This window comes from Terrapene carolina, unplaced genomic scaffold (genome assembly GCF_002925995.2).
Source record: "Terrapene carolina triunguis isolate 2854851 unplaced genomic scaffold, T_m_triunguis-2.0 Scaffold192, whole genome shotgun sequence".
In the NCBI taxonomy this organism is placed as follows: domain Eukaryota; kingdom Metazoa; phylum Chordata; order Testudines; family Emydidae; genus Terrapene; species Terrapene triunguis.
Window position 1 is genome coordinate 1,952,230 of NW_020664543.1, and position 27,130 is coordinate 1,979,359.

The 27,130-nt window shown below is 47.4% G+C and overlaps 1 protein-coding gene across 1 annotated transcript in view; it reads left to right on the forward strand.

Moving 5' to 3' along the window:
• Nucleotides 1-27,130, forward strand: part of RNF213 (ring finger protein 213) — an 83,697-nt gene that overhangs the window by 37,176 nt on the left and 19,391 nt on the right. The window contains exons 22-45 of the mRNA XM_026654454.2: nt 606-823; nt 1,367-1,507; nt 2,130-2,291; nt 2,891-4,034; nt 6,064-6,257; nt 7,247-7,399; nt 8,116-11,712; nt 13,154-13,296; nt 13,607-13,702; nt 14,189-14,307; nt 14,985-15,107; nt 16,086-16,162; nt 17,012-17,159; nt 17,694-17,829; nt 18,291-18,482; nt 18,827-18,966; nt 19,667-19,821; nt 20,254-20,472; nt 20,941-21,122; nt 22,017-22,137; nt 23,021-23,121; nt 23,713-23,895; nt 24,509-24,678; nt 25,980-26,082. Coding sequence (XP_026510239.1) covers nt 606-823; nt 1,367-1,507; nt 2,130-2,291; nt 2,891-4,034; nt 6,064-6,257; nt 7,247-7,399; nt 8,116-11,712; nt 13,154-13,296; nt 13,607-13,702; nt 14,189-14,307; nt 14,985-15,107; nt 16,086-16,162; nt 17,012-17,159; nt 17,694-17,829; nt 18,291-18,482; nt 18,827-18,966; nt 19,667-19,821; nt 20,254-20,472; nt 20,941-21,122; nt 22,017-22,137; nt 23,021-23,121; nt 23,713-23,895; nt 24,509-24,678; nt 25,980-26,082 — 8,017 coding nt within the window. The remainder of the gene's footprint in view (nt 1-605; nt 824-1,366; nt 1,508-2,129; nt 2,292-2,890; nt 4,035-6,063; nt 6,258-7,246; nt 7,400-8,115; nt 11,713-13,153; nt 13,297-13,606; nt 13,703-14,188; nt 14,308-14,984; nt 15,108-16,085; nt 16,163-17,011; nt 17,160-17,693; nt 17,830-18,290; nt 18,483-18,826; nt 18,967-19,666; nt 19,822-20,253; nt 20,473-20,940; nt 21,123-22,016; nt 22,138-23,020; nt 23,122-23,712; nt 23,896-24,508; nt 24,679-25,979; nt 26,083-27,130) is intronic.

Consider the following 27,130-nt stretch of genomic DNA (forward strand, 5'->3'; position numbering starts at 1 on the left):
CAGACGTATAGGAGCATGAGCTTTCGTGGGTGAATACCCACTTCGTCTACAAGCAGCCGACGAAGTGGGTATTCACCCACGAAAGCTCATGCTCCAATACGTCTGTTAGTCGATAAGGTGCCACAGGACTCTTTGCTGCTTGATGAATGCTGGTACCCTGTCTGACACCTGCTGTTTGATACCACTGCTAGTTCTCAGAGATTCTAATGCTGATACACTCCGTGCAGGTTGCTTATTAATTGAGAGAACAAAGACCATGACTCTGATTTAACAATAACAGGAGTGGCCTCACTAATTCTCTATCGGTCAGGCCAGGTACTTACCCTTTCCCTCCCCATAAGTAGAGAGCTCTGTTTCCTTCCCTGCTGTTCCTCCACTCCACAGTTTACTCCTGTTAGAAAAGAAAGGACCAAGGATGTGGGTAATGCGGAGGGGTCACCCTGTGAAGCTGTCAGGAGCGAGCGCTTGCAGCAGAAAGTGGAGAGATCTGCACTGAGATGCTCCTAGGGGATGATTCTAGACTCCATGGCTTAAGCATGCTGGCGTCTTGTTGCAGAATGAGATTAAACAAAATAGCATTGAACCCCATTGTCCATTTCCCTAAGATATCAATGAGCTGAAGGTGTTTGTGGACCTGGCCTCCATCTCAGCGGGGGAGAATGACATGGATGTGGATCGCGTGGCTTGTTTCCACGATGCTGTGCTAGGCTACTCCTCCCTGCTGTATGAGCTGAAGCGGGAGTCGGGGTTCGAGGAGTTCATGCAGTGCTTGAAGAAGTTGTGGAAAGCCCTGGAAAGTGATGAGAACCTGCCCAAGAAACTGGTAAATCCCGCAGTACTGATCCCTCAGTTCATCTTGTTACCCTCCAGCTTTTATAATACGGCTGGGGGATCGATGTACAGACAGGCATTCCTATGGGCAGTATATGGGGATGTAGGTGCAGCTCTTTTAAATACCTGTTATGTTTCTAATTTTAATCAACTGAAGCAAAGCGATCATGAGCCTAAGCTGCTGCTGCTGTATGCTAATTCATCCCTGTGTACCTGTGTACAACAAGAGGCTTTAGAGCAGTGCAGGCTCTTACCTACCATATGAGCTGCGGTTGATAAGATTTGATATTCTTTGGGGTGTGATGTAGTCAGACCCCTTAACAATCTGCTCATTGTGTGTCCCTGGAACCCTACATGTTACTGGGGGATCATTCCATGACTGGCAACAACTCCCTTCTCCTCCCTTGCTGGCAATTCTGTCACTCATGACCTCTGTTGGATATGCCAGTGTTTAGGATCACTGTGTGAACTGGCAGACAAAGTGAAGTAATGAATGGGAGTAATCTGAATTATAGCTTCCCTCTTCTCCCCGTAGCGTGATTCTGCTCGACACTTGGAATGGTTAAAAACAGTGAAAGAGAGCCATGGATCCGTGGAACTGTCATCTTTATCGCTAGCAACTACAATCAACAGCAAAGGAGTATACGTCATCAGGGCACCGCCAGAGGGCCAGAAGGTGAGACTTCGCTCACCTGCCTGCAGGGTGCACTGTCCCAGTGTTCAAGGCCTTTTTGCCCCATCCGCCTGTCTGTCCATCTATCCTGACTGGCTAGCTTTACAGTGCTAGCAAAGAGCACTAATCCTGCAAAAAGAGTCCGGCTTTCTGGAACAGTATTGAAAGAGGTTTTGTCTTCTCTCCAATGCCACTTAAACTGTTTTAGGTGCCAGTTCAGGGAGACCTATTGTGAGAAAACTATTTCCAGCAACAGTTCAATTCCATCATGTAGCAAAGGTTATTGTGTGACAGTAGAAGCAGCAGACAGATCATGTGGGGAGCCCAAAGGCTTTTCCTATCGAGTCCACCCTGTGGCGACAGTTTTCTGCTACTGTCCTAAGCTGCTGATCTCTAACACCTGACGCTTTGTTTCCTAGGTAATAGTAGCTCTTTCACCCCCTTGTCCAGTCTCTTTTAGGGTGTGGCACTGACCTCTGCTTATTGTTGGCCTCATCTGCCCTCTCTGTTCCTAGTTCCAGGTGGCAAGACAGGAAAGCTCTCCACAGCTGTCCATGAGCATTGTATAAACCAGGGAAGATGAAAATAAAATGTGTCTGCGCTAATTATTCGTATTCCCTGGCAGGTTTCTCTGGACACTGTCCTGCTCCTCAGCCTCCCGGAGAGCCATGGTGACAGTGAAGAGATGCGACAATACTCCCTGGAGGAGCTCCGGGAGCTGCTGAACAAGCTGATGCTGATGTCAGGAAAGGGAGACCAGGGCATGGAGGTGGAGAAATTTTCTGAGGTCAGGTTTCAATAGCTACTTTCCATGTTCAAGGTGTTTCCTGCTCTCCTGGGGCTGGGGGGTAGACTGTAACCTTACCACGTCAGTTTTTGAACAGTCAATTAACATTAAAAATTGCAGAGGTGGGACTGACTGCTTCAGGGATTGATAATGGGTTATGAAGCCTTTCTCCTCCTCCGTTTTTCCTATTTGAATGTGGACCAGGTTGGTGTTTGAACCAGGGGTGTTATCCCCTGTTCTCCAGCCTGTGTGGAGTGAGTTGTCTGGTCTCATTCCAACCTGTAGCAGATAGCTGTCCACACAACACCTGATCCCCTAGTTGGCTGTCCCAGCAGAGTGGTCAAGGTTTGAATGGGACCATGGAGACTGAATTCCTTTCTGGTTCCCAGAGGTAATCCCGGCAGGACAGCTGTGAGCCCCATTAGGACCTTCAGTTTCCAGGACTGTCAATCCAGGCACCTTTCACTAGCTCCCAGACTCTGTCCCTTTCCCTTTTAATTAGAGAGAGCAGCGTCGTTTCACAGCTGGGACGAAGCACCTTAGCCTCAACAGTCCCTGTAAAATCTGTTTCTCACTGTTTTTTGTTGTCCCTCACACAGGTGTTTTCTAATGTCCAGAGACTTGCACTGTCCTTTATAGACCTTTATTCAGCTGGGAACATGCTCTTCCGATCCTGGATTGCCCACGTGTACTGCTCACCCACGAGCGAGGTGTGCATTAGCATGGACTTCCGTTTGAAACTTGTCCAAGAGCTTTCTGGAACAGGAGACATGATGGCGATGCTCCTGGACCTCTGCAGGGAGATGGAGAAGTTCCTAGAGAAATGGAAATGCTTCATGTCTGAGAAGCGATCTCAGTATTTTTACCTGAATTACTACACCTCTGAGCAGTTGGTTTACCTGTGCAGAGAAATTGGAATGCCACAGCCCAGCGAGAATGCCTTAATGATGCTCTCATTCATAAAACACAACTGCACCAGAAAGGATGTGCGTATGGCCTCCAAGCACGTGGTGTCTGACAGATCAAGGAAGAATATTTCTGACTTGCCGGAGCTGCTGGGCCGCGAGAGAGACCTGACAACACAGCTGCAGCAGGTCTGGGACTCGTACATAGCGTGCATGAGCTCGTTCCTTCCGGGCTGTTGGGATATTGATACCCTTGGCAGCTGTCTGGCCAGTCTGGCTGATTTGGAGAAGGAAAGTGTCACTCGAGTTCTCCCACGAGGCCTGCACGTTGGCAGGCCCAACCTCGTCATCTGCCCTCGCTCCGACGTGCTGGCTTCAGCACTGGCCATCTACATGCATAGTCCACGCCAGGCCCTGCCCACTTACGCTGAGGTGCTCTTGTGCACCCCAGAGACCGACTTTGAGCAAGCGGGGCTCTTCCTGCGGCGGTGCCTCACGCCGGGCTGCAAAGGGGAGAAGATTTACACCATGCTGTATGCAGATGAGCTGAGCTACGATGTCAGTTACAGGCTGGAGAAGCTGTTCCAGAGCCTGTGCAGACAGCTCCACCAGGACAACTACCGCCTCGTGATCCTGTGCGACTGTGAGAGAGAGCACAGCTACATCCCTTCCGTCTTCAGCCAGTACAAAGTGCACCTGATCCCCCAGGAGCCACTACGGGACATCCAGACGTACCTTAGGAGCCATTACAGAGTCACGCAGCCAGCAGGGTCAGCAGCTTCTGTGTTCAATGACAACATGTGCGTTGGGATTGTGTCCTCCAAAAGAGCCGGAGTAGGTAAGGTGCCCTAGGCCAGTGGTTCTCTACCAGGGGTCCGGGGCCCCCTGCGGGGCCGCGAGCAGGTTTCAGGGGGTCCGCCAGGCAGCCCCAGCCTTAGACTTGCTGGGGACTAGGGCAGAAAGCCAAGACCCCACCGCATGGGGCTGAAGACTGGGGGCCTGAGCCCTGCCACTCAGGGCTGAAGCAGAAACCTGAGCAGCTTAGCTTCACGGGGCGCCCCAGGCAATTGTCCTGCTTGCTACCCTCTAATGCCAGCCCTGGCTTTTATATGCAGAAAACCAGTAGTTTTGGCACAGGTGGGCCGTGGAGTTTTTATAGCCTGTTGAAGTGGACCTCAGAAAGAAAAAGGTTGAGAAGCCCTGGGCTAGGCCACAGAGTCTGCTGTGGATGTGAAATGCTGAAACTAAAACGTGCAGTCAGGCAAATAAATGTGGTGTGTGTATCCGGATGAGTGTGCGGGTTTGGAGCCTGATCCAGAACACAGCAGCTGAGAGACTGTGTGGGGCTGTCACTGAGACAAGGTGGGAGAGCTGATTTCCATTGGTGAGCAAGACAAGCTTTCGAGCTTACGCCGAGTTCTTCTTTAGGTCTTTCTTTCAGACTTTCGCTGTCATTCTAAAATCTTTTATGACCTTATGCTTTAAAACCAGTATGTTTGTGACTTCTGGGTCCTGACCTCTCTCCCAGTAGGGCACCAGTGGGCTTTGCTTTTCTGCATGTACTATAAGCAGTTCAGACTTGTACCTAGGCCTCGTCAGAGGGTTCCTGTACGTCCACACGCCCTCCGGAACTTCTGCCTTGGCAGTGCCCTACCCGAGAGAAACCGATTAGGATCGGAATGGAAAACTCCTGCATTCCTCTGAGGAAGTGATCAGAGCCTAGTGGACAAATTTATATCCGTAAATTAAAAACTGGAAACCCAGGGCAGCTCTTTCAGTAGATGCAGCCATGGCTTCACTTGTGGAAGACCTGGGCCTAGATTTCCTGCTCCACTCCTGTCCCTTCATATTGGTGCGGGTGCTCAAAAGGGGCTGGCAGGCACCAGGTTCAGTGCTGTTACGAAGCATGGAATGGGTGGAGAGCTGGCAAAGCCAGCTGCGACTCCAGGCTCCCTGCAGCACCTGCGGTAAGGGCTGCACTCTGGCATTCCTTCTATGGCCCCTTGTGGCTGTAGCCAGCTGGGGTAGATTAGAACAGGGGTCGGCAACCTTTGGCACGCAGCCCATCAGGGTAATCTGCTGACGGGCCGCGAGACATTTTGTTTACATTGACAGTCCGCAGGCATGGCCCCTGCAGCTCCCAGTGGCCGCGGTTCGCCGTTCCCATTCAATGCGAGCTGCAGGAAGCGGCACGGGTTGCCCTGATGGGCTGCATGCCGAAGGTTGCCGACCTCTGGATTAGCACAACCTCCACGTTCTCTCATCTGACTGGGGCTGACATGGAACCAGCCAAGAAGCTAAGAACTGCAACCAACTCCCTCTGGGCTCCCTTTCCCTTGGCTCGCCCAATGGAAGCTGAGTGCACCTGAGTCAATGGCCATTGATTCATACCCCCAAAAAAGGGTTTTATGTCCAAAAGCCTACAGGAGAGGAAACTTGAGGACACTTGACGTAGCTACTTGGAAGCCTGCCTGCCAGCTACCTGTCTTACCTGAGATTATGACTTTTAAAAACAGCCCCATGTAACAGAAAATATAGTTTATGTAAGTCCTAAAGCAAAGATCATGAATAGCAACATCTCTCTCACCAGACTCCTCAATGGAATCCAGCAAATGTGGGCAAAGGCATCATTCCATGGCAGGAGACAGCTTCAGCTCAGTTCCTGAGCCACCAACAACCACTCCAAGCAAATTCAGGCCTTTCCTCCTCTCAGAATAGATCCTTAGTAAGATAATCAAGGGGCAGACTGGATTTAGGAAGTAGCTGTCCACTTTTTTCCAATATGGCAGTCCACCGTTTTTCTACATATTTTTATTTTCTAGTTCTCACTTATAATTAACGTGTCCCCCTTTTTAAAACGATCACAGGAAAATCTCTGTATGTGAAGAGGCTACATGAAAAACTGAAGACAAAACTACATGATACTAGCGTGCCTCTAAAAACCATCAGGCTGATTGAACCCCACGTGGATGAAGGCAAAGTACTGAGATCTCTCCTGTCCTTCCTGCAGTTGCAGTACCAGCAAAAACCCATGATATTCCATTTTGATATCACCTCATCAGTGAGTACCAGCAAAAACCCATGATATTCCATTTTGATATCATCTCATCCCAGCTTTACCTATCATGAAGGGTATTCGATATCATTCCTTTAAAAGTTTCCTGTCTTTTCTAAGTGAGGTATTTTATTAGGAGATGTTATTTCTAACCAAAAAACCAGTTAAGCTTAAATATGAGGGGAAATATAGGCTTGGAAGGATTAGATTTTGATTGGTAAATGTGGGTAAATGTCTATTTCACCGTACACACACTCAAACTGATGAAGAAATATTTCTACAGTAATAATCAGAATTTACAGATAGGCAAAATAAGGAAACAGCTGCTTGAGAACTTCTTAGGCCTGGTCCAACTAACCCCCCACTTCGAACTAAGGTACGCAAATTCAGCTACGTTAATAACATAGCTGAATTCGAAGTACCTTAGTCCGAACTTACCGCGGGTCAAGACGCGGCAGGCAGGCTCCCCCGTCGATGCCGCGTACTCCTCTCGCCGAGCTGGAGTACCGGCGTCGACGGCGAGCACTAGACAAGACGCGATAAATCGATCCCAGAAGATCGATTGCCTGCCGCCGAACCAGGAAGTAAGTGTAGACCTGCCCTTAGAGTCAAAATCCAGTGATTTAGACTTTGGAATTAGGCTTGTTACCAATGGACTAGCAAACGAACAGTAAAACCAAGTATGATTTGTTGATTTTAGGTTGTTTATTTTGTATATTTTGACATGTGATGTTGACAGTTTGTGTTTTAATGGTTTATAAAGTTTTAGCTTTTTGAATCTGAACGTCAACTATCATTAAATAATTGTTTGACCCCCCCCGTAGTTTCCTGCAACTGTGAAAATTAACCCTGATTTAAAAAAAAAAAAAAAGATTAAATATAAACATTGATATTATCCATGTGTGTGTATCTATATCTATATCAAATTTTGCCAAGCCTAGAAATTTCTCTCTGCATTCTTTGTTCTAATGTGTCTCTCTCTGGTATTCACTTAGGTCCAGAGTGGAATTCCAGAGTTTCTCTTCAAGCTGTTAGTTTTACAGTATCTGACAGACACTGATGGGAAAATGTGGCTACGTCAGCAGTGCCATTTGTATATCGTTGAAATTCTTGACGTACCTCCAGCACCTAAGAAACCATCAAGATTTGTATGTATATGTAAATTCTCTACATTTGTCACTTGTCTCCGTGTGTTTTTGTGTTACTCGTATTTATTACACGATATATTCTATGCAGTGATGTAATATAGATACCTCATATTTTAATGTATTGGAATACACTGTATGTCTTCAGTACAAAGTGCTATTATAAATGTTCCTGCTTTTCATCACAAGCAGACAATAAATCAAGGCTGCAACGATTTCCTTAATTTGGTCACAGCTAATTGCCACTTCCTGCTGGCTGTACGGCACTGGCTGCACTACAATATTTGCATGGAAAGAGAAGCGCAAAGTCTGATCTTTTAAACTCTATCTTGTATTTGTGACAAAACTTGGAATTTTATTTATTTATAATTTTTTTGTAAATTCAGAAATAGAGTTGGGGAGAGGGGGAAATGACAGAAATGGCCCCCCTCTGTGAAGTGGTATTGAAAAGGTAGGGAGGCAGTAAATGGGGATAATAATGTCGTGGGGGTGGAGGCAGAAAGGGAATAGATGAGGGACAGAGAATTGCTATCGCAGCTACGCTCACATTCTGCTCTACACTTTTAAAAAGTGCCCCAGCTGTGTAACCCTGCAGCAGCTAATCAGTCCTGCCAAAAAAGGGTGTCTACAATCTGCGAGGACAGGTAAAAGAAACAGCATGAGATGATTAAGGCCAAAACCTTACTATGGCTTATTTATGTGTGTCCCCCCCCTTATAGATTTCACATGGACAGAAGTATAATTTCCTTGATGTGTTCCCCAAAATAACATGCAAGTCTCCCAAGGAAGTGCTGGATATGGATGTGCAAAGAGGCCCATCTGAGTACTGCACAGAACCTGGGATGGATCAGAAGGAGTTTTGCAGTGAGGCCTTCCAGAGACCTTTCCAGTACTTGAAACGATTTGACCGTGGGGATAACCTTGATATGTTCTGCTATGAAGAAGGCTCTGTTGAAGGGACCCCAGTGGAGTGCCTACAGCTGTTCCTGATACATTGTGGGGTGATAGATCCCACCTGGTCAGAACTGCGAAACTTTGCTTGGTTCCTGAATGTTCAGTTGAGAGACTGTGAAGCGTCTGTTTTCTGTAACCCTGCCTTTGTCCAGGACGCTCTGCAGGGATTCAAAAATTTTGTGGTCACCTTCATGATTTTAATGGCAAGGGATTTTGCAACACCCACATTAAATATTTCTGATCAAAGCCCAGGGAGGCAAGTGTTCGACATGAAAGGAGTCACAGAGGAGGATCTCATTCCTTTCCGCATTCGGAAAAAGTGGGAGTCTGAGCCCCACCCATACATTTTCTTCAACGAAGACCGCGTATCCATGACATTCATTGGCTTCCATCTGCAGACCAATAATAATGGTGGCATTGATGCCATTAATCCCATGAATGGCAACATCATCAAGAAAGATGTAATGACTGTACAGCTGTACAAGGGATTGGTACTTCAGAGAGTTCCCTTCAATATTAACTTCGATCTGTTGCCCAGAGGTGAGAAGCTAGAGAAACTTTGCTTGGTTTTGGGAATCCAGTGGCCAATGGACCCTGACGAAACCTATGAGCTGACAACAGACAATATACTCAAGATTTTTGCTATTGAGATGCGATTCAGATGTGGCATCCCAGTTATTATCATGGGGGAAACGGGCTGTGGGAAAACGAGGCTTATAAAATTCCTGTGTGAGCTGCGCAGGGGTGGTGCTGATGCAGAGAACATGAAACTTGTGAAAGTTCACGGAGGCACAAGTGCGGACATGATATACGCCAAGGTCAGGGAAGCAGAAGACATCGCTGTCTCCAATAAGCGGCAATATCAGTTTGACACAATCCTGTTTTTTGACGAAGCCAACACGACTCAAGCTGTCGGCAGCATCAAGGAAGTTCTGTGCGACCACACAGTAGAAGGGCAGCCTTTGGCCAGTGGCTCGGGTTTGCAGATCATTGCAGCGTGCAACCCTTACCGTAAGCACACCGAAAAGATGATTCAGCGACTGGAGTCAGCTGGTCTAGGCTACCGTGTAAAAGCAGATAAAACCAAAGATAAACTTGGCTCCATTCCACTGAGGCAGCTTGTGTACCGTGTCCATGCTCTCCCTCCAAGCATGATCCCTCTGGTGTGGGATTTTGGGCAGCTGAACGATATCACTGAAAAAATATACATACAACAGATCGTACAAAGACTTACTGAGTCGATACAAATATCTGCAGCTGAAATTGGGGTAATAACAGACGTGCTTTTTGTGTCTCAGAAGTACATGAGAGGAAGAAATGACGAATGCAGCTTTGTCAGCCTCAGGGATGTGGAGCGCTGTGTGGAAGTTTTCAGGTGGTTTTACAGCCACAGTGAGCTTCTGCTAAATAAGTTGGAGCAGCATCTTGCAGAGAAGGGGTCTGATAAATGTAAATTAAAGAGAAACAGAGTCATCTGGTCCTTAGTACTTGCAGTCGGTGTTTGCTATCATGCATCCTTGGAAAAGAAAGAGTTGTACAGAAGTGTTATCTGTGAGTACCTTCCAAGACCTTATGATAGCCAGAAAGGGATTCTGGAAGAAATCAGCCTAATGCAAGATCTGTTCTTGAGTGGCGTGCCTCTGAGAAATACCATAGCGAGGAACTTAGCCTTGAAGGAAAATGTCTTTATGATGGTCATCTGCATTGAACTTAAAATCCCTCTGTTTCTTGTTGGAAAGCCTGGGAGTTCCAAATCCCTTGCCAAAACCATTGTGGCTGATGCCATGCAAGGGCAGGCTGCTTATTCTGATCTTTACAAGGAAATGAAACAGATCCATTTGGTGTCTTTCCAGTGCAGCCCCCACTCCACTCCTGAGGGAATCATCGGTACCTTCAAGCAGTGTGCTCGCTTCCAGGATGGAAAGAACCTGAAGGAATATGTCTCTGTGGTGGTGCTCGATGAGATTGGGCTAGCGGAAGATTCTCCAAAAATGCCCCTGAAGACCCTGCACCCACTCTTGGAAGATGGTTGCATTGATGATGTTCCGCTTCCTCACAAAAAAGTTGGTTTTATTGGGATCTCCAACTGGGCCCTGGACCCCGCCAAGATGAATCGAGGTATCTTTGTATCGCGCGGTGATCCCAGCAACAAAGAGCTCATAGAAAGCGCAAAGGGGATCTGCTCTTCAGAGCGCATCATCCTGCAGAGAATCGAATGCTACTTTCCCATCTTCGCGGATGCATATGAAAAGATTTGCAAGACCCAAGACAGAGAGTTCTTTGGGTTGCGCGACTACTACAGCCTCATAAAAATGATTTTAGCTTTGACTAAGGCCTCAAAAAGAGAGCCCACAGCTTGTGACATAGCACAGGTTGTTCTGCGTAACTTCAGCGGCAAAGATGACATCAATGCCTTGGACATATTTACATCTAGGATCCCAAAAGAAGGAGAAATACACGCTGATGATGTCAGCACCATTGATCTGGTCCGGCAGAACATTTGCAGCTACAGTCAGGATGGTGAGTGCAGATACCTGCTGGTGTTAACTGAAAATTATGCAGCGCTGCAGATCCTCCAACAGGCTTTTTTTGCCGAAAGACAGCAGCCAGAGATTATCTTTGGCTCCAGCTTTCCCAAGGACCAAGAGTACACCCAGATCTGCAGGAACATCAACCGTGTGAAGATCTGCATGGAAACAGGGCAGATGGTGGTCCTCCTCAACCTGCAAAATCTCTATGAAAGCCTGTATGATGCCCTCAACCAGTATTACGTGTACCTTGCTGGCCAAAAGTACGTTGACTTGGGCTTGGGGACCCATCGTGTGAAATGCAGAGTGCACCCAAAGTTCCGTTTGATTGTCATTGAAGAGAAAGAGGTAGTGTACAAACACTTTCCCATCCCACTGATCAACAGGCTTGAGAAGCACTACCTGGATATCAATACCGTCCTGGACAAAAGGCAAAGAGACATTGTGGAGGAGCTAAAGAAGTGGGTGAATGACTTCATAGCCTTTGATACAGAGAAGCATCTCATGGGCAGGCAGGAATATAGCCCTTCTGATGTCTTCATTGGTTACCACTCGGATACCTGTGCCTCAGTCGTCCTGCAAGTGACTGAGAAGCTGAAGCAGAGGTACCGTCCTGATGAACTGATGCCAAATGTGCAACAAGAAGCCCAACTGGTGCTGCTGAACTGTGCAACACCAGATTCTGTAGTTCGCCTGGGCAGTTCGCGGCTCAGCTCCTGTGTGGCAGATCATCTGGCCAACAAATACTTTAAAGAGCAGCAGCACACCTCTCTTGTGGATTTCCTGCAGGCTCGCATCCATGCAGAGTCCAGACATCGCACAGTCTTCACTGAGGTGAGTCTCCCTAAAATTTCTCTCTCTCTCTCCAGAAAGATCCTTAGGTCCACAAACTGTCCGTGCACTGGGCTTTTGAATTCGCTTTGTTGGTAATATAGTATCAGTTCACGTGGGCAGGGGTGATATGAGCCTTCTCACTGTTTCAAAACCCAGATCTGCAAATACAGTGATGTGGGGTGAAAGGTGCATTTCAGTGATCACGCTGATTCATCCTGGAGCCGTTAATCTCTGTGTGGCCTTGGCATCCATGAGGTAGTATTCCCAGATGCTCTCTAGAAGGAGATTTTCAAGGGCACAAATAGGAGTTGGCTGCCTAATTTTCCTTTGTAAATCTCCCCCTCTAATCACTCAGCCAAAAGGTGTGCCAAGGGTTTATGATACAGGAGGAAAAGTAATTGAAATGAAAAGGAAAACTGACAAAGGCACATCCTATGCGGCATTGTTGTAGCCGTGGCAGACCTAGAATATTGTTGTTCCAACTACACAGAGCTCTTCCTCGGGACCTGCTCTTCAAAGCTTGTCCCTCTCGCTAACAGAAGTTGATCCAATAAAAGATATTACCTGACCCACCTTATTTCCGAAAAGCATGTCGTGGCAGTATATGCTTGTGCCATGTGAGAGATCTAGGTTTAGGTGTCACTTGTAGATCTTAACATCTACAGCCACACATGGTGGGATGGGTTAGGAACGACAACGCCACATGTGTAGTGCAGGGCTCAGAAAACAAAATTGTTCACTCCTCAATTTTATGCTGTGAGTTCTGAGCAGCAGCAGAGGCAGATAGTGGGGTTATTCACAGGAGAAGATGACTTAAAACAAACAAAGGCTGGTGGAGGTGTTGTGGAGCAGACTTTTTTTTTTCCCTTGCCCTTCCTTGCAGCTGTCAGAGGACTTCAAATTTTTCAGACACTTACTAGCCAGACCCTGGGTACAAACAAAGTTTATGCACAGGATCCAGGACAGCACCCTGGTAAAAATCTTTGCCCCCTACTCCTCCCACTTTCCAGCACTGTGGATGGAAGGATGGTGGGCCCTCTGACCAGGGCGTTTATTGCCTCTAGACCCTGCAAGTCAGGGCTTCCTGAACACTTGTCTTTTGTATCTGTCTCTGGCTAGGAGGTTTAGTCCTCAGTCCATGTGGAGCCTGAGAACTCTCAGACTTCAGGGGCACGTTTTAAAAAAGCAAAAGCAAAACCAAAACACACCCTTTAACACAGTTCATGAGATCAGCATGTTGGGTTTTTTTTAAGTGTAAACATGATGCAGTTGAGACCCAAGGGTCAAGAGCGCTCAGAGGAAGAGCTCTAACAGAGAGCGCCTTACAAATGAGGGTGTATGCATCGTTCCAGAGCATAGGCAGGCAAATGCTGTCATTCAATTGCTACTTTCCTTGTTCATGTCTGAGCTAAGAACTCACATTGCAATTCTTGTCTCTAAGATCACCACTTTCTCCAGGCTTCTGACAGCCACTGACTCTGAGCGTTTGAAGGCAGAAGTGCAGGGTAAGGTTCAGAGCCTCTCCATCCGGTCCTGGTCCCTTCAGCAGTTCGACACAGAGCACTCATTCCTGAAGGAGATTCGGTGAGTCTGTCTGCCTTATCCTACTCTGAAGCGTGGACAGTCGAGGTTAAGTTCAGTGATGACAGATCATTAGGGCAATAAATGAATACCAGACCAAAGAGAGGGAGGGAAGGAACAGTGCAGAGCTGAGGAGAGGGGTTGCTAAGGTGACTCAGAGCACAAGTTGTGTTAATTCCAAGTTGTTGGGGCAGGGGAATTTGTTTTTAAAATTACCCTATTCTTACACAGGTGGATGTTTAATATCTTGTTCTCTCTGCAAGAACCCAAAGCTCATATGGAACCATTTCCTCCATTTTCTTTCTGCCCTCAGGAATTTCCTTGATTCTACGTCTGGAAATAAAATCCTAATTATTCAGACGGACTTTGAAGATGGTTCTCAAAGTGCCCAGCTCATTGCCTCCGCCAAGTATGTCACACGTGAGATAATTGCTGACTGTTGTAATGTCTTCCCCAGTCTTAACTTAGAGCATTATTGGAGTGTCACTTGTTGGGGCCTCCCACTCTGCAATCTACCATTGGAGTCGATTTGATCTAACTTGTGCAAGGGCCAACCACGCTTTGGACAATGTTAAAAAAGACAAATCAAAAACTGGTGCACAGAGCGGGGTTGACTTGTGCTCCCTCTCTGAGGTCAGATTTATATTTGAAAGCTTAGAAATGCTGAGGGAAGCAGAGGATGTCTACCAAAATGAAGTTATTAGTGACAGGGTCAGGACAGCCTGCTGAAGGTCTGAGAGTCCCAGTCCATGTTTGTTTCTTCCTGGAGGAGAGGGGAGGAAGAGAATCCAGTTACCTGTGACCAGTGTGGTGGAAGGAGGGAGTAAGTGTCCTGGAAGTACGTGCCCTGGGTACTGTACTGAACTTGTCCTCAGACATTTCCTTTCCCTTGTAGATACTCAGCTGTTAATGAAATCAACAAGGTGGAGTTGGGAGAAGTCTCAGTCTTTGTCTACTTTATCACTAAGCTGTCCCGGATAGAAGGTGGAACCTCTTATGTGGGATTCCATGGAGGTAAGACCGGCATTTTCAGAGCTCAGCAAGTTTGGTCATTTGAACCACGATCAAAAGACGAGTGATTTTCATTCGGTACATTTTGCTTTTTTAAAAATCCAGTGACAGCGCTTCCTGTGGCTTACCAGAGCTGCCACTGCTTGCTACGAGCAGCATCCCACCTGGATCCTCCCCCGCCCCCAGTCCTCCTAGTCTCTTCTGGAAGGATCCCTTATTTCTGTACTCGGTGCTAAATAAATGCTCTTCCAGTTTCATTTGAGAGAAACACAGCTAGAGCATGACCCCAGCTGTGGCCCCTTCCCCTTCCTCCCATGGCTATCTCATGAATAGATCCCAAGGCTCTCTTTTTCCCAGCAAGTCCTCCATCAACCCCATTGTGCCCTGTGGAGTCTCCTTGTTTTAATTGCATCCTCCAGGCCCCCATAACATGCTTATCCTTCCAGTCGAGGAGAATCGTACACTACTGTATCCAGAGCAAGTCACTGCAACTCTTTAATTGACAGGAAGGATTACTGTTCAGTGATACAAGAATCAAACCCTGGCAGTTCAGAGCATAAACCACTAGCCTGTTGGACCAAACCTCTGTTTGTTGTTTAAAGGTGCTGGCAGAAAGTTCTTCAGAAGCTTCTGTGGAAGAGCATGTTCCAGACCTGAAATGTCTCGTTCTCTGTTTCCAGGGCTGTGGCAGTCAGTGCACATTGATGACCTCCGCAGATCCAAGGACATGGTCTCTGATGTGACTGCCCTGAGGAACCTCACTATCAGCCAGCTGTTCTGTGAGGATGTGGACACGCCTGAACGTAAGCCACATACTGGGCATTGCAACAGGCGTGGTGATGTACCCTAGGGGAGCAGGATGAGAGGTTCATGCATCCCAGACGTACTAATGTGCGGAGATCAGAGAGTCAGCAGAGGAAAGAAAAGCACCCACGTTCAGCACAGAGGTTCTAATAAGAACTCTCAAGTATTATAAGAGTTTTCAATACTGTAAATCCGAAGTAACATTTGTACACTGGGCATTAGCTATTTATTTCTGGTAGAGCAAATCCATGTTTCTGGGCATACTAGAGACAAAATCTCAACTTATACTTTCTTTGGAGGGTGTTGAGTTGGCTACAGATGATGCACTTGCACTACCTCATCATTTTTGAAGATCTCCATTCCAGTTGCAGGCCATCAGTGAAGTGAGCTTGGTGGTTTCAGATTAAATCCCCTGTTGTCTTTTGTCACAAAAATGTGACACTCATGCTGTTGGGCACTGCTGGCACCCTGTCTTAGGACTGGAAGAGAAGGGTGTGCTGCATTTCAGGACTCGGTTATGGGAGAAAGGGTCCTGGGATTTGAATAATGGGAGTTTTGCCACTCAGAACTGCACTGCTCTGGCTAAGATCAACTGGGATGATGTGACACTGGAAACCATTTCTCACTGTCATGTTTAGATTTTAGTTCACCTAAATATGTAGGAAGAAAACATTATACTTTCCCCAATTCTTCCTGCTTTCTTTTTTCAGTAGAGGACTGAGAATACAGATGCCAGAGCCTACCCCCCCAGCTCTGAAATCCCAGTCACTTGCTTTCTCTCTTTCCTTCATGAAGGCCTGCAGGATCAGCATCTGTCGCTGTACTTAGAGAACCATACTCAGCAGACATTTAGGTGATCTGAGACTCTATAGAGGATCTAGTGCTTTAGTGTCCAGTCTGTATAAAAACTTTCATCCCATTGCCCTAGCAGTGAATTGCTTTTCTTTCTAATTAGAAGTTGTGTATTGTGGTTGTAGCTATGATAGTGGATGAAGAAGAGCAAGAGGAGGAGATGGAGGTTGAAACAGCAGCATCTGAAGCGGAGGAATGTGACGTAAGTTCGGAATCCATTCCTTTGACTTTGAATTACTAAATATGCCTCTCTGCGCTCTCTGATAAGGTACATGACACGTTTTATACCCAAAGTCAACTCTGACCCTTGCAACTCTGATGTTATCCCACTGTTACTCACATCAGAAATGCTGATTATTGAAAATAACCATGAAAGGAATGATTCTGTACATCATTCCAGGGACTAACCTTGGCTACTCTTTGTCCCTCACTTTGAGTCTCTGTCAGCTGTTTTAAAGGCCACTATGAGTTGTTTGTGCCTTTCAAGCTGAGGCCTGCGTTTCAGAACTCTTAGCTTTATTCGTTTGCCATTGTGAGTTGGTATTTGCCGTTGAAACCACGTTCGTATCGAACTCCTGTCCATCCTGGCGAGGGAACCTGCGCAAGAACCTTGGTAGTGCTGGCTTGTGCTCACCATACTTTACATGAACTCGAAAGAATGTGTAAATGTCAGGCAGACTCTGACTGTGTCCTGCTGAAGTCTGCATTTCCCAGGTTGTCTTGTTGCAGCTCCTAAGTTAATATTATCACTTCCACTTCTGGTTTCTGAGCTAGCGGATTATCCAGTGGGAATCTTGTCCTACCTTTCAGTTAATGTTAGGTGGAGAGCCAATTCACAGCAGTCACAGGAGGAATATGTCATGTAAAACATGTAGCCTAGTGCAGAAAAGGCTGTGAACGTGAGTCAAAGGTGAAAGGAAAGGAGGCAGACAGGAGAAAAGTTGCATATTTACATAGGTACGTTAATGAGAATATAGTTGTAATTGAAAAAGGGGAAACATGCACAATCGTAGAGTAATACCAGGTTTGTTTTCCTTCTGTACCTGGAAAGACCCAAGTCCTGGACACCACCACTCTCCTGAGGAGCTGCGTGCAGAGTGCGGTGGGAATGCTACGGGACCAAAGTGAGGGCTCCTGCCGTAGTACCAAGAGGATCGAGATTCTTCTTGGCTTTCTGTCTAAAGAAGATGATTTGAAAGGTACAAGTTCCCAAGGGTCTTGCCCTGGGTTTGTAAGGTGGGCTGAATTCCCTTGTGAGGCCCTCTGCTCAGTGATATTCACCTCATGGGAACTGGATTCTGCCCAGAGACCCAGAGATGAATCCACTATACAATTCCAGGGCGGAGAAATACTTGGAGAACTCTGCTTTGCTTGGTTTAAGGTGGTGGGTAATGCCCTTTCCTCTTTTGGATAGGGAGCTTTTCTGAGACTAGGTAGCTGGATCCAGTGGAGAGATCCCCAGGACCCAACAGTGTCTGCACATGGTCTCCAGAATTATGTGCACCTCACTGGAGTTTGTCTGCATATATTTTAATTCCATCCTTGGTGATAATGCCTTGCCTGGGGTCTCAGATCCTGGACAGCAGCCTCAGGAGGTGCTATAAATCGGCCAGCTTCCTTTGTTGACTGGGTGGTGAATGAAAACTTGGAGAAACTTGCTGTTAGTCACTTCAGCATTTGGCATGTGTGCTGGGGTAAGGAAAAGGGGTTGCTGAGCTCTGTGCTCTTTCCAGCCTCCTTCCTGAAGATAGTGAAGAATCGTCTCTTCAGCCTCTTGAAGAAACAAGAAGAAAATTCCTTTAACTTGAAAGACTGGGTGCTGCGGGAGGCTTCGAACCTTAACGCCCTCCAGGAGGCTGGGACTTTCAGGTATGGACAGCAGCTGAGCACGTTACCGCTTGGCAGCTTTTTAAAAATACCGTCTGTAGACATGGAAATGATAGCAGAGAGGGCACCTTCATGTGCTCTGAATATTGGCTCTATTTAAGAATGGTGTAATAGTCTCAGCCCAGTGCTGGTCACTCTAGTCCTGTGTTCTCCTTGCTTCAGAGGGAGCATGGCTTGGGCATGCTCAGCTGGATGGGCAGTGCCAGGGGAGGGAGAGCATAAAGTGCACTGTTACACTGAACGATAACAACGGAGAGAAAACCGCATGCCAGAGAAGCAGGTGGAGAAATGCAGGATTAGGTCTCTCTCCCTTGTTTACAAACGTAATTGAGCAGATTTCCCCTCGGAAACGTCCCGCAACAGGCATGCGTTGACTTCTGAACATGCAGATCAGCAACGCTCACTCTCCACTTTGTCTGCGTCCGTCTCTCTGTCACCCACAGACACACCCTGTGGAAGCGAGTCCAGAATGTGGTGACTCCGTTCCTGGCTCATATGGTGTCAATCACAGACCGAGACTGCAACCTGGAGTTATTGGTCAGTCCGAATACAGAGGGCTGCGTGAAAAATCTATGGATGTTCATCTTCAGTGATTTGAACCTTCTGAGCATCCCTTACAACATGGGTAACAGCAGGTGAGCTGCCGAAAACTGCAGTGGGAGGGCTGGGGTGAGCAGCATTGAAGGCCGATCAAGTTAATGGCTCTATATTTGCATGGAGAACTAACACACAAGTTATTTTCTCTTGCAGCATAAGGGCCACGTTGCAGTTCTTGCTGGGAGGATGTGTAATCGGCGGGGCCCTATCAACACTCTTCTGTGATTGGCAGGACAGCTTGTGTTGTCCAATCCTACCATTCTGTATTTCCTTGCTTTTGGCACTCTCAGTCCCAGCCACCTGCTTGAAACTGACCAGAGCCCCCCAAGTGATAGCACTGAGCACTAACTGCCCACTGTCTTCTGTTTGTGCCCCCGCTCAGCTCTCAGACGGAGACGATTCTGGTGCAGAACGACATGAAGGTGTCTGCACATGCTGGCAATGAAATGCCCTTCAGCTGGAGGATAAAGGATTATTTGGAAGAGCTGTGGTTGCAGGCTCAATACATCCCAGGCACTGAAGGTGAGAGCCCAGTTTGAGCTCAGTAAGGCAGAGCATTGCAGCTAATTCCTTTGCTGAAAACCCTGGGTTGTCACTGCCACTATTTATTTTCTTATGACCATGAGGCTGCTTTCAGTGCCCCGTCCCATGTAAGACACTAGAGTGCTGCGCATCTAACTTTAGCTTTTGCCTGGTCTCACACTCTCGTTTTCTGTGCCCCCTATATTGGAAATACCTGGGACTATCAGGAGTTGATGTGTCAGTGGACCCCAGTACACTTGTCTTTGGGCCAGGTCCTGCCTTCAAGTCTCTTACCAGGATATGGGGTCCCATTCATGGCAGACAGCAGACTACTGTGCTAAAGGAAGGTGGGGTGTTCTAAAATTACTCACTCAGCTGCTCCGGTGATGAGCATAGACAGATGGTCACAGGAATGGGGAAATATGGTGGGGTGGTTTCTGCTCACATCGGTTGTGCTGTCCAGGTAAATGTTAAAAGATCCCTGGGCCCTTTACAAAGGCAGAGAGAGGTGATCTCAGTGCCTGACCAATACTCCTCCTCGGTAAAGCAGGTGGCAGTCTTTGGGGCTGTGAGGGGAGGTAGTGCTGAGACTGCCACGCCACTGGTTAATTCTGTACTGCAAAACCCCTTTGGGAGGGGTACTGTATCCAACTAATTTTCCTTGTAATATCAAACTTCCTTTTGCATCCTGATGTTCCAGGCCATACAGAGAAGTTTGTGGGTATCTTCCAGAAGACTCCACTGGGCGAGTTTATTTCAAATCTGGCCGAGGAAGAAAGGAACGTGCTCTTCCGCTGCTATGTCAGAGACTTCATCCTCCTGACCATAGGCGTGTCCTCTTCTGAGGAGTTACAGGTCAGTGTTTGAACCAAGGACCAAGAATAATTTAGATGTGGGGGAGCAGAGCTTATTTCATACATGATACTGAAGAACGTACACTAGAGCATTCACCTGGCCTCTTTCTCGGGACCCAATCCGAGTCCCTCTTGTGGAGGTGCCTAGCAGTTGGATGGCAAAAGGAAGATACAACTTGCCACTGGAACTGCTGTTTCAAATGGATGGAACATTACTTTCAGAAAGTCACCTGGTCAACTCTGGTAGGAGCACCTGGGGACACTGACATGATAGCATATTTACCAAATCCACTCAACAACAAAGATTTGCTCAGTAAAAAAAATACTTTAAAATCATTTTCTCTGTATAGCGTTGATTAATTCAGGAATGTTCTTGTAGGCATTTTGGGGCAGAGAAAACTTTTATTTTCTTTATTTTCTTTTAAATGTTCAGTTTCTGCAAATCGCCCTCTTATCGTGCATTGAGGAACTGAAGGCAGCATCTATAGGCGGAGAGGAGAAGATGCTTTCCCTGCCCTGGGTCCACCTTGGGTACCATCAATTTAGGAGCCGGCTGCAGAACTTCTCCAGGATCCTGGCTGTGAACCCCAGTGTCCTCAATAGTCTTCTCTACCAGGCTGAGAGGGGAAGCACTTCGTCACCTTATGAGATGGTACGGTCTCTATCTGGCATGATGTGGTTCTTAGCCCTGGGAGGAAGAGAGCTCCAACTAGCACAGCTCCCCTACATAGCGTTTCGGTTCCCTTTGATCTGTCTTTCTATTGCAGCAGCAATAAAGCACCTGCAACCGTGGGAACAGAAAAATAGATATGGATCTTTAATACCCTGGATATTCAACCCATTATCAGATCTGCCCTGTAGTAATGGCAAGGAATAAATAATTTACCACACTCCGGGTTAATCTAGGAGATCTGATGATGACCTGAGCCAGGGGCACATAAATCCTGGAACTCCAGGAGTGTGAACCAGTGTGCACAGCACTCATGAGTAACCCTACAATAGCAAATCAGAGCACACCGCCCACTACTCACAAGTAGCTGTGAAACTGAGCTGGGAAGAGGATGTCACCTTTCCAGCTGCCAAGTTATACTAAAGCCTATGTGTGCGGGTGCCTGTCTAGGTTCTGGATGTGTTTGCTGCAATGGCTTGTGCTGAGATGCTGGAGGATCAAGTGTTGAAGTCCAGGCCACAGATTTGGCTACAGCAGGTGAAGAATCTTCATATGCCCATTGAACTCGTCTGCATGGAGAGCGGTTCTAAGGATAGTGGAAGTCAGTGCCATCAACTGCTCCAGGAAGTCAAGTAAGTAACATTGACCCACTAAGAATCTCAGTCCTGAAAGACTCCTTGTATCTTGCCCTTCAAGGGGACGATGTCTAGTATGGACTGAATGTATCTACAGTACTGTCGTTCTCGGACTAAAACTGTTTTAACCCCTCCAGCGTTACTGCTGGGCTGCATTGATTGTCATTTCCCCAGAACATGTCTGTTCTGCACTACAGGGCTTTCTCGATTTTTCCCAAGTCTTTGTTTAAAAATCAGCAACTCCCATTCCAAATGGGATCCAGGATCATTTTAAATCTCTGGATGAAATCACTGGGTGGATCCTGGTGCTTGGTAGACTGCCACCGCTGAAGTAACAGCTCATCTCCACATTAATCCCGCACGTACACTGACTCTGGCAGATATTTGGAGCTTCACCCCAGTCTTGCTTCCTCTCCGAGGACGGTCCCAGACAGTTTAAAATTAACTAGTGTCTTAGGAAAACAGGAGTGGGTGAGGGAAAACCCTATAGATAGTGGAGATCTCTTATTAGCCCTGTGATCTAGGCATCAAACCTGTATAGGGTTGTCCTTATCCACAATCTAGTGAACGTATGGTTGTTTACTCGTATGGCGGTAGCGCCTAAGAACTCCACTGTTCTGGCGCTATATAAAGAGACAACAAAAAGGCAGTCATTGCCCCAAGGAACTTGCAATCTAAGTCTGAAATGAGACAATAGAGAGATGCCAGAAACGGCGAGAGGCGCACAAGGGAACAATGAGACCACGTTTGTCAGCATGAAAGCAGTGGTCATATCACACTGCTCTGACTTGATCGTCTGATGTTGCCTTTTCCCTTCCTCCTCCCTATTTCATTCATTTCAGCCCAGGAGGCTCCCTTGTGATAGTATTGTAACTGCTTTCTCTCTGACAGGCTTCGGTGGAATCGGGTCTTCTCTATGTCCCTCTTTGTGGAACACATGCTGCTTGGGACCGAGTCCCTGATTCCAGAATTGCAGGATCTGGTAAAGAGACACATCTTGCTGCTAGGCAATGTAAGAACATCCTCATTAAGCAGCATCTGGGGTTGAAGTAGGGCTCTCTCCTCTCTTTCTGAAAGATGATTTGAATTTGCTAAAGGAGTGCTATCCAAAACCTGCTCCTGGTCATTAGTCACACACAGAGCTGGGGAAATCATTTAGAACAATGAGTTCTCAACACATCTCATCTCTCCTTCTCTTCATGAGTTGCCTGCAAACATGGCGATTTCCTCCAATGGTCCTTCAGAGCCAGTTTCACAGATCCAACAGTGTAGCTATAGGAGGCAGAACCAAACCTGTCAAATCTGTGGACTGGGTCTGAGACCTGCCCTCTGAAAAGCCCCTGCTAGTTCTGTTCTGCATGCAGAACTGCAGCCAATCAGAAATCCTGCTTCAGATAGTAAGAATCTTTTGCTTCCATAAGTCAGTTTTCATTCTGAGCTCCCTGTTGTTTTGCTGAGGCTTCCTGGTTATTTCCTCCCCTGAATGAAGGATCCACGTCCCCACAGATCCCAGCTAGAAAGGGATCACCCAGGCCTCCCTTTTCCGAAGTTGAGTCACAGAAGCAGGCAAAGGAAAAGCCTATAAAGGAGAAAAATCTGCAACCGCACCCAGAGGGGAGCCACACAAGAGTGGTGCTTGAAAGGCCACCCTGTCCCCTGCTCCCACAGCTACTGCAACGTCAGAGGCCCCTGACTGCTCTCAAGAACTGTCAAGCCAGCTGCTTTTCCCTGGTACCGTAAAGTGTGGTGCTAGACTGCTGTGCTAAAGTGAGCAAATAGATATGGGCAGTGCTGGCTGCATTTGAGGGTTTTTCCTTCCTTTTGCTTCTCCTGTCTCTGGAAATCTCCATCTAAAGCAGCAAAGTAGAGTCACTTATTGTTGCCCTCCCTTCCAGTGTCTGCAGTGGGACTCTGACATCAAGACTCATAAAACGTTCAATGCAGTGATGAAAGTGCTGTGCCAATGTAAGGAGGAAGCCAACGCAACTATTTGCAAGTAAGGTCATTGGGATGGGCATGTTCCTAAAAGCGTGTGTGCGTAGGTTTACACTAAGTATTTCTGAGTTTTGCATTGAGCCTGGAACAGATAGTGTAGCATGCAGAGTGTGTGGACTCGGGGTGGGGAGAACATTGACCCAGGCTGAGCCTTGGGAGATAGGAGTCCCTACAGAGCATGTATTTTCCCAAGTGTGTTTTCAACATATTATTATGCACTAGGCTGACTTTCGTATATCCTCTTGTTACTTCCCACTTCCCTCTTCCTTCAGCAAGCGCAGGGCAGCTCACTCGTGAGCCTAAGAGCTTCAGCATAGATTGAATGAATGAAATTTGCTGCTGTTGTAGGAATAAGGTACAATGGGCCAAATTTATCCTTAATGTAACTAGTGACCATGGGCAGCAGGTGAACCATGGGCTTGGGGAGGCTAGCCCCCGGCTGGCCCACTCCTGCCTTATCCTCTTCCCTGACCTTGAGAGACGTACCAGTGACCCAGGTTCCCTCTTCTGATCCTTAATCTGAGTCGCAGTAGAAGACTCTTTAGGCCTGTAGCTTGAGTGCTTGGGTTTAATTGTGTTGATTGGATTACAGATATGGTCTGAAGCCATGTCCGATCTGCCTGGAAGACCCTAAGGATCCAGTCAACCTGCCTTGTGATCATGTCTTCTGTCAGAGTTGCATCAAACAGTGGCTGACACCAGGGCAGATATTCTGTCCATACTGCAAAGTTAACCTGCCAGATGACTATAGTGTAACCATCTCCCAGGAGCTCAGGTATTCCATCCTTCCTATGACAACCCTGTGCCACTAACCCTGCAGCAGGAGATAATTGGCTAGTTGTGTTGGGAGACCCTGACCCTCAGCACTGAAGGTCTAAGTACCGGAAAAGTTGGTAGGATAAATTATACTGGTCTCCGGTATTTCCCCTCTGCCCTGTGTTTAAAGGTATGGCGAGGAAGTTCCCTCATTCCATTTGAGAAGTTTCAGATACTCTGTAAAGCAAAGTGCATGAATCAAGTGATTAAACTACTCCTATCTTGGGTCACTGTTTTCTGCTTCTTAGCAAGAAGTCAGCGGTAACAGTGTCCTGGGTCGCTGGCAATAAGAGCACAAATGGCAGTGGGATACAGTCTTCACAGATAATAGCTCTGAGAAATGCCTTGTAATAATGCCTTGTTAAAACTGGTTGTCGATATAGAGTCTCGTTTTGCTGATAAAATCACCCTGTTGCCTATGGGCATCTGAGCTTTATCCACAGTGTCAGGCATAGAGTTTGAGGCCAGAAGGAATCACTAGATCATCTAGTTGGACCTCTGTGCCATGCAATGTAACTGGTTCGGCAGTTGTCTGGCTACCTTAGTGATTTCTTTTCCCACCGTTTCCTCAGCGTTGCAATAAAGAGGAATGCCCAGTTCCGTCAGATGTGCAATAGCTTCTTCATAGACCTGGTTTCCACCATGTGTTTCAAAGATAACGAACCCCCAGAGAAAGCGGTGATCCAGGAGCTGCTCAAACTGCTGTTTGTTCACCGGCAGCCTTTGAGAATAGGCCCAGCAAGTAAGCTCAGTTCCTCCTGCCTGTGTCAACAACCTGATCGAATCTGTTCTCCTGCTTCTCGCTAGCCCAGTGTTTCTCAAATGCGGCCACCGGGGGGGCTTTTTATGTGGCCACCGCCTCCGGAGCTGTGCCCTCTCCCCCTCGAGCCGCCAGCAGGGGTTGGGCCCTGCCCTCTTCTGGAGCCACAAACGCCAGAGGAGCAGGCAGCTAGTGAGTGTCCCACCCTTCTGGGGGCAGCGGGGTCAGGCTCCAGCCCTGGGGTGGCAGGCGGCAGGTTCCAGCTGTGCGGCAGCGGGCTCTGTCCCCAGCTGCAGGGCTTCGGGCTCCGGCCACGGGCTCCAACCATGGGCCTCTGGCCTCAGGCTTTGGCCTCACAGCGGCAGGCTCCGTCCCCCAGCTGCAGGGTTTGAGGTTCTAGCCGCGAGGTCACAGGATCCAGCCCCGGTCACGTGGCTGCCGGGCTCCAGTCCCCGGGCTCACCCCTCCCCCTCATCACCCTGGCACTCGCTGTGACCTCTGGCCCCAGGTTTTGGCCACATGCTCCATCCCCCTGCCGTGTGGCAATGGGTGACGGGCTCACCCCCTGCCCCACAACGCTCCTGGTCCCTGCTGTGTCCTCTGGCCCTGGTCACAGGGCTCTGGTCCCTGACCGTGCAGCTGCAGGACTCCCGTCCCTGGGCTCACCCCCCTCCTCCCCCAGTCTCCCCTGGCCCCCATCCATGCCCCCCATTGCCCCGCTGCCTCAGTATCCCCATCCAGGGCTTAATTTGGCCCCTGACTTGCCAGGGCTGTGTAAATCTCCTGTGAAAAGTGACATTTATATGTTTGTTAATATCACTTTTCACTGCCTTCCAGCTAGCTAGCAAGTCTGCTGCTGTGAAAAGTGATATTAACAAACATACAAATATCACTTTTCACAGAAACAGACTTACTACCTAGCAAGTCTTTAAAAAGCAACCAAGAAAGCAAAAGAAACAACAACAACAAAGACAAAAACATGCAAAGCACCTTATTTGTTTCTGTTCTGTTTAGGTCCAGTACAGAATAGAGACAACTGTAAATTGTTTTTATTACTGAGTCTGCAAAAAAAAAACCCCAACCCCAACATAAATAAATGACGATTTGGACGTGTGTGTGTGTGTGCAGATTTGTTTGTTTTTCCTAAAATTAATTAAGTATTTTAGGAAAAATTGTCAGAGCGGCCACCAGCAAGCGGTGGTGGCTGCACTCTGAGGCCACCAAAAAATGTGTTGTGAGAACCCCTGCCATAGCCCATGAGTCAATTTTTCCTCTGTATTCAGATCACCGCACTGTATACACGAAATTGCTGTCCCCATTTGATGACGTGGTGGATAAGACTCCTATCATCCGCTCAGTGGTGCTGAAGCTGCTTTTGAAATACAGGTAAGTTCAGCCAAAAAGCTGATGGGTGAGCGTGGGTTACATGCCATCCTTAACCTCTTCAGCCAGGCCAGCTTCTCTCCCTGCTCTTTCGTTATGTACTACTCACAGAATGAGGGAGAATTTTAGCCAAGTTCTGAGATTTGAACCTCGTCCTGTGAAAACCAATCTTTGCTTCTGCATCAGCACCAGTGTTGGGTGGGGGTGTATTTGTGTGTGTGTGTGCAGTATCTTTTTGTGCCCTACATTTGAGAATATGTATCCATCCAGTCCTGACCCATATGTGAGCTAATCGGGAGCTACTCCTCACCTATATGTGAGAGAACTCTTAGGAAAGCTAAAGAATGAAGCTGACACACTGATGCACAAAGAACACTTAAAACACTGGCAAATGAATATTTTATAAATCTTTAATTTTCTAACTATATAATGTGAGGGGTTTTGTGTTTAAATTACTCACTCTGTACTGTACATTTGTCACATAAAGAGCCTGTCCCATCCAGAAAAGCTGCCTTTTGATTAAGTAAGCATGTCCGAGGCTTCAGAAGTGTAGTTATCGGTGTCTCTGTGTATAGTAACCCACTTTTGGCCACTCCAGTGTGGCACTGCGTGAGCCACATACAGAAGAGGAATTCTCACAAATGGTGCATGTGCTGGTTTCTCCAGTGCTAGATTCAGAATAGAAAGTGAGAGGGCTTTTCTCTGTACAGACATCAGTCCTTGCATACTGTGTATTTGTGTTTCTTCTGTGGTTGAGGGTCTCATTTAAAGGAAGACTTGAGAGTGCCTCCGAAAATGGCAAAGGAGACACAGCATAGAATTTCTCCGTTTCATTTGGAAGCTGAATTAAGTTACCATGTTACCTGGCCAGCATTCAGAGCCTACTGGCTCTCAGAGCATAGGATAATAGAGGTTATATAGGACCATGCTGGGGTGTGATGGCACAACATTGTTGCCCATAGCACTGGTTCTCATCACCATGATAGCCTTTTGGTGGATCAGAGGTCCCATGTGACTCCAGCTATGACCTGCCTTGACTTTTGCTTCCCTC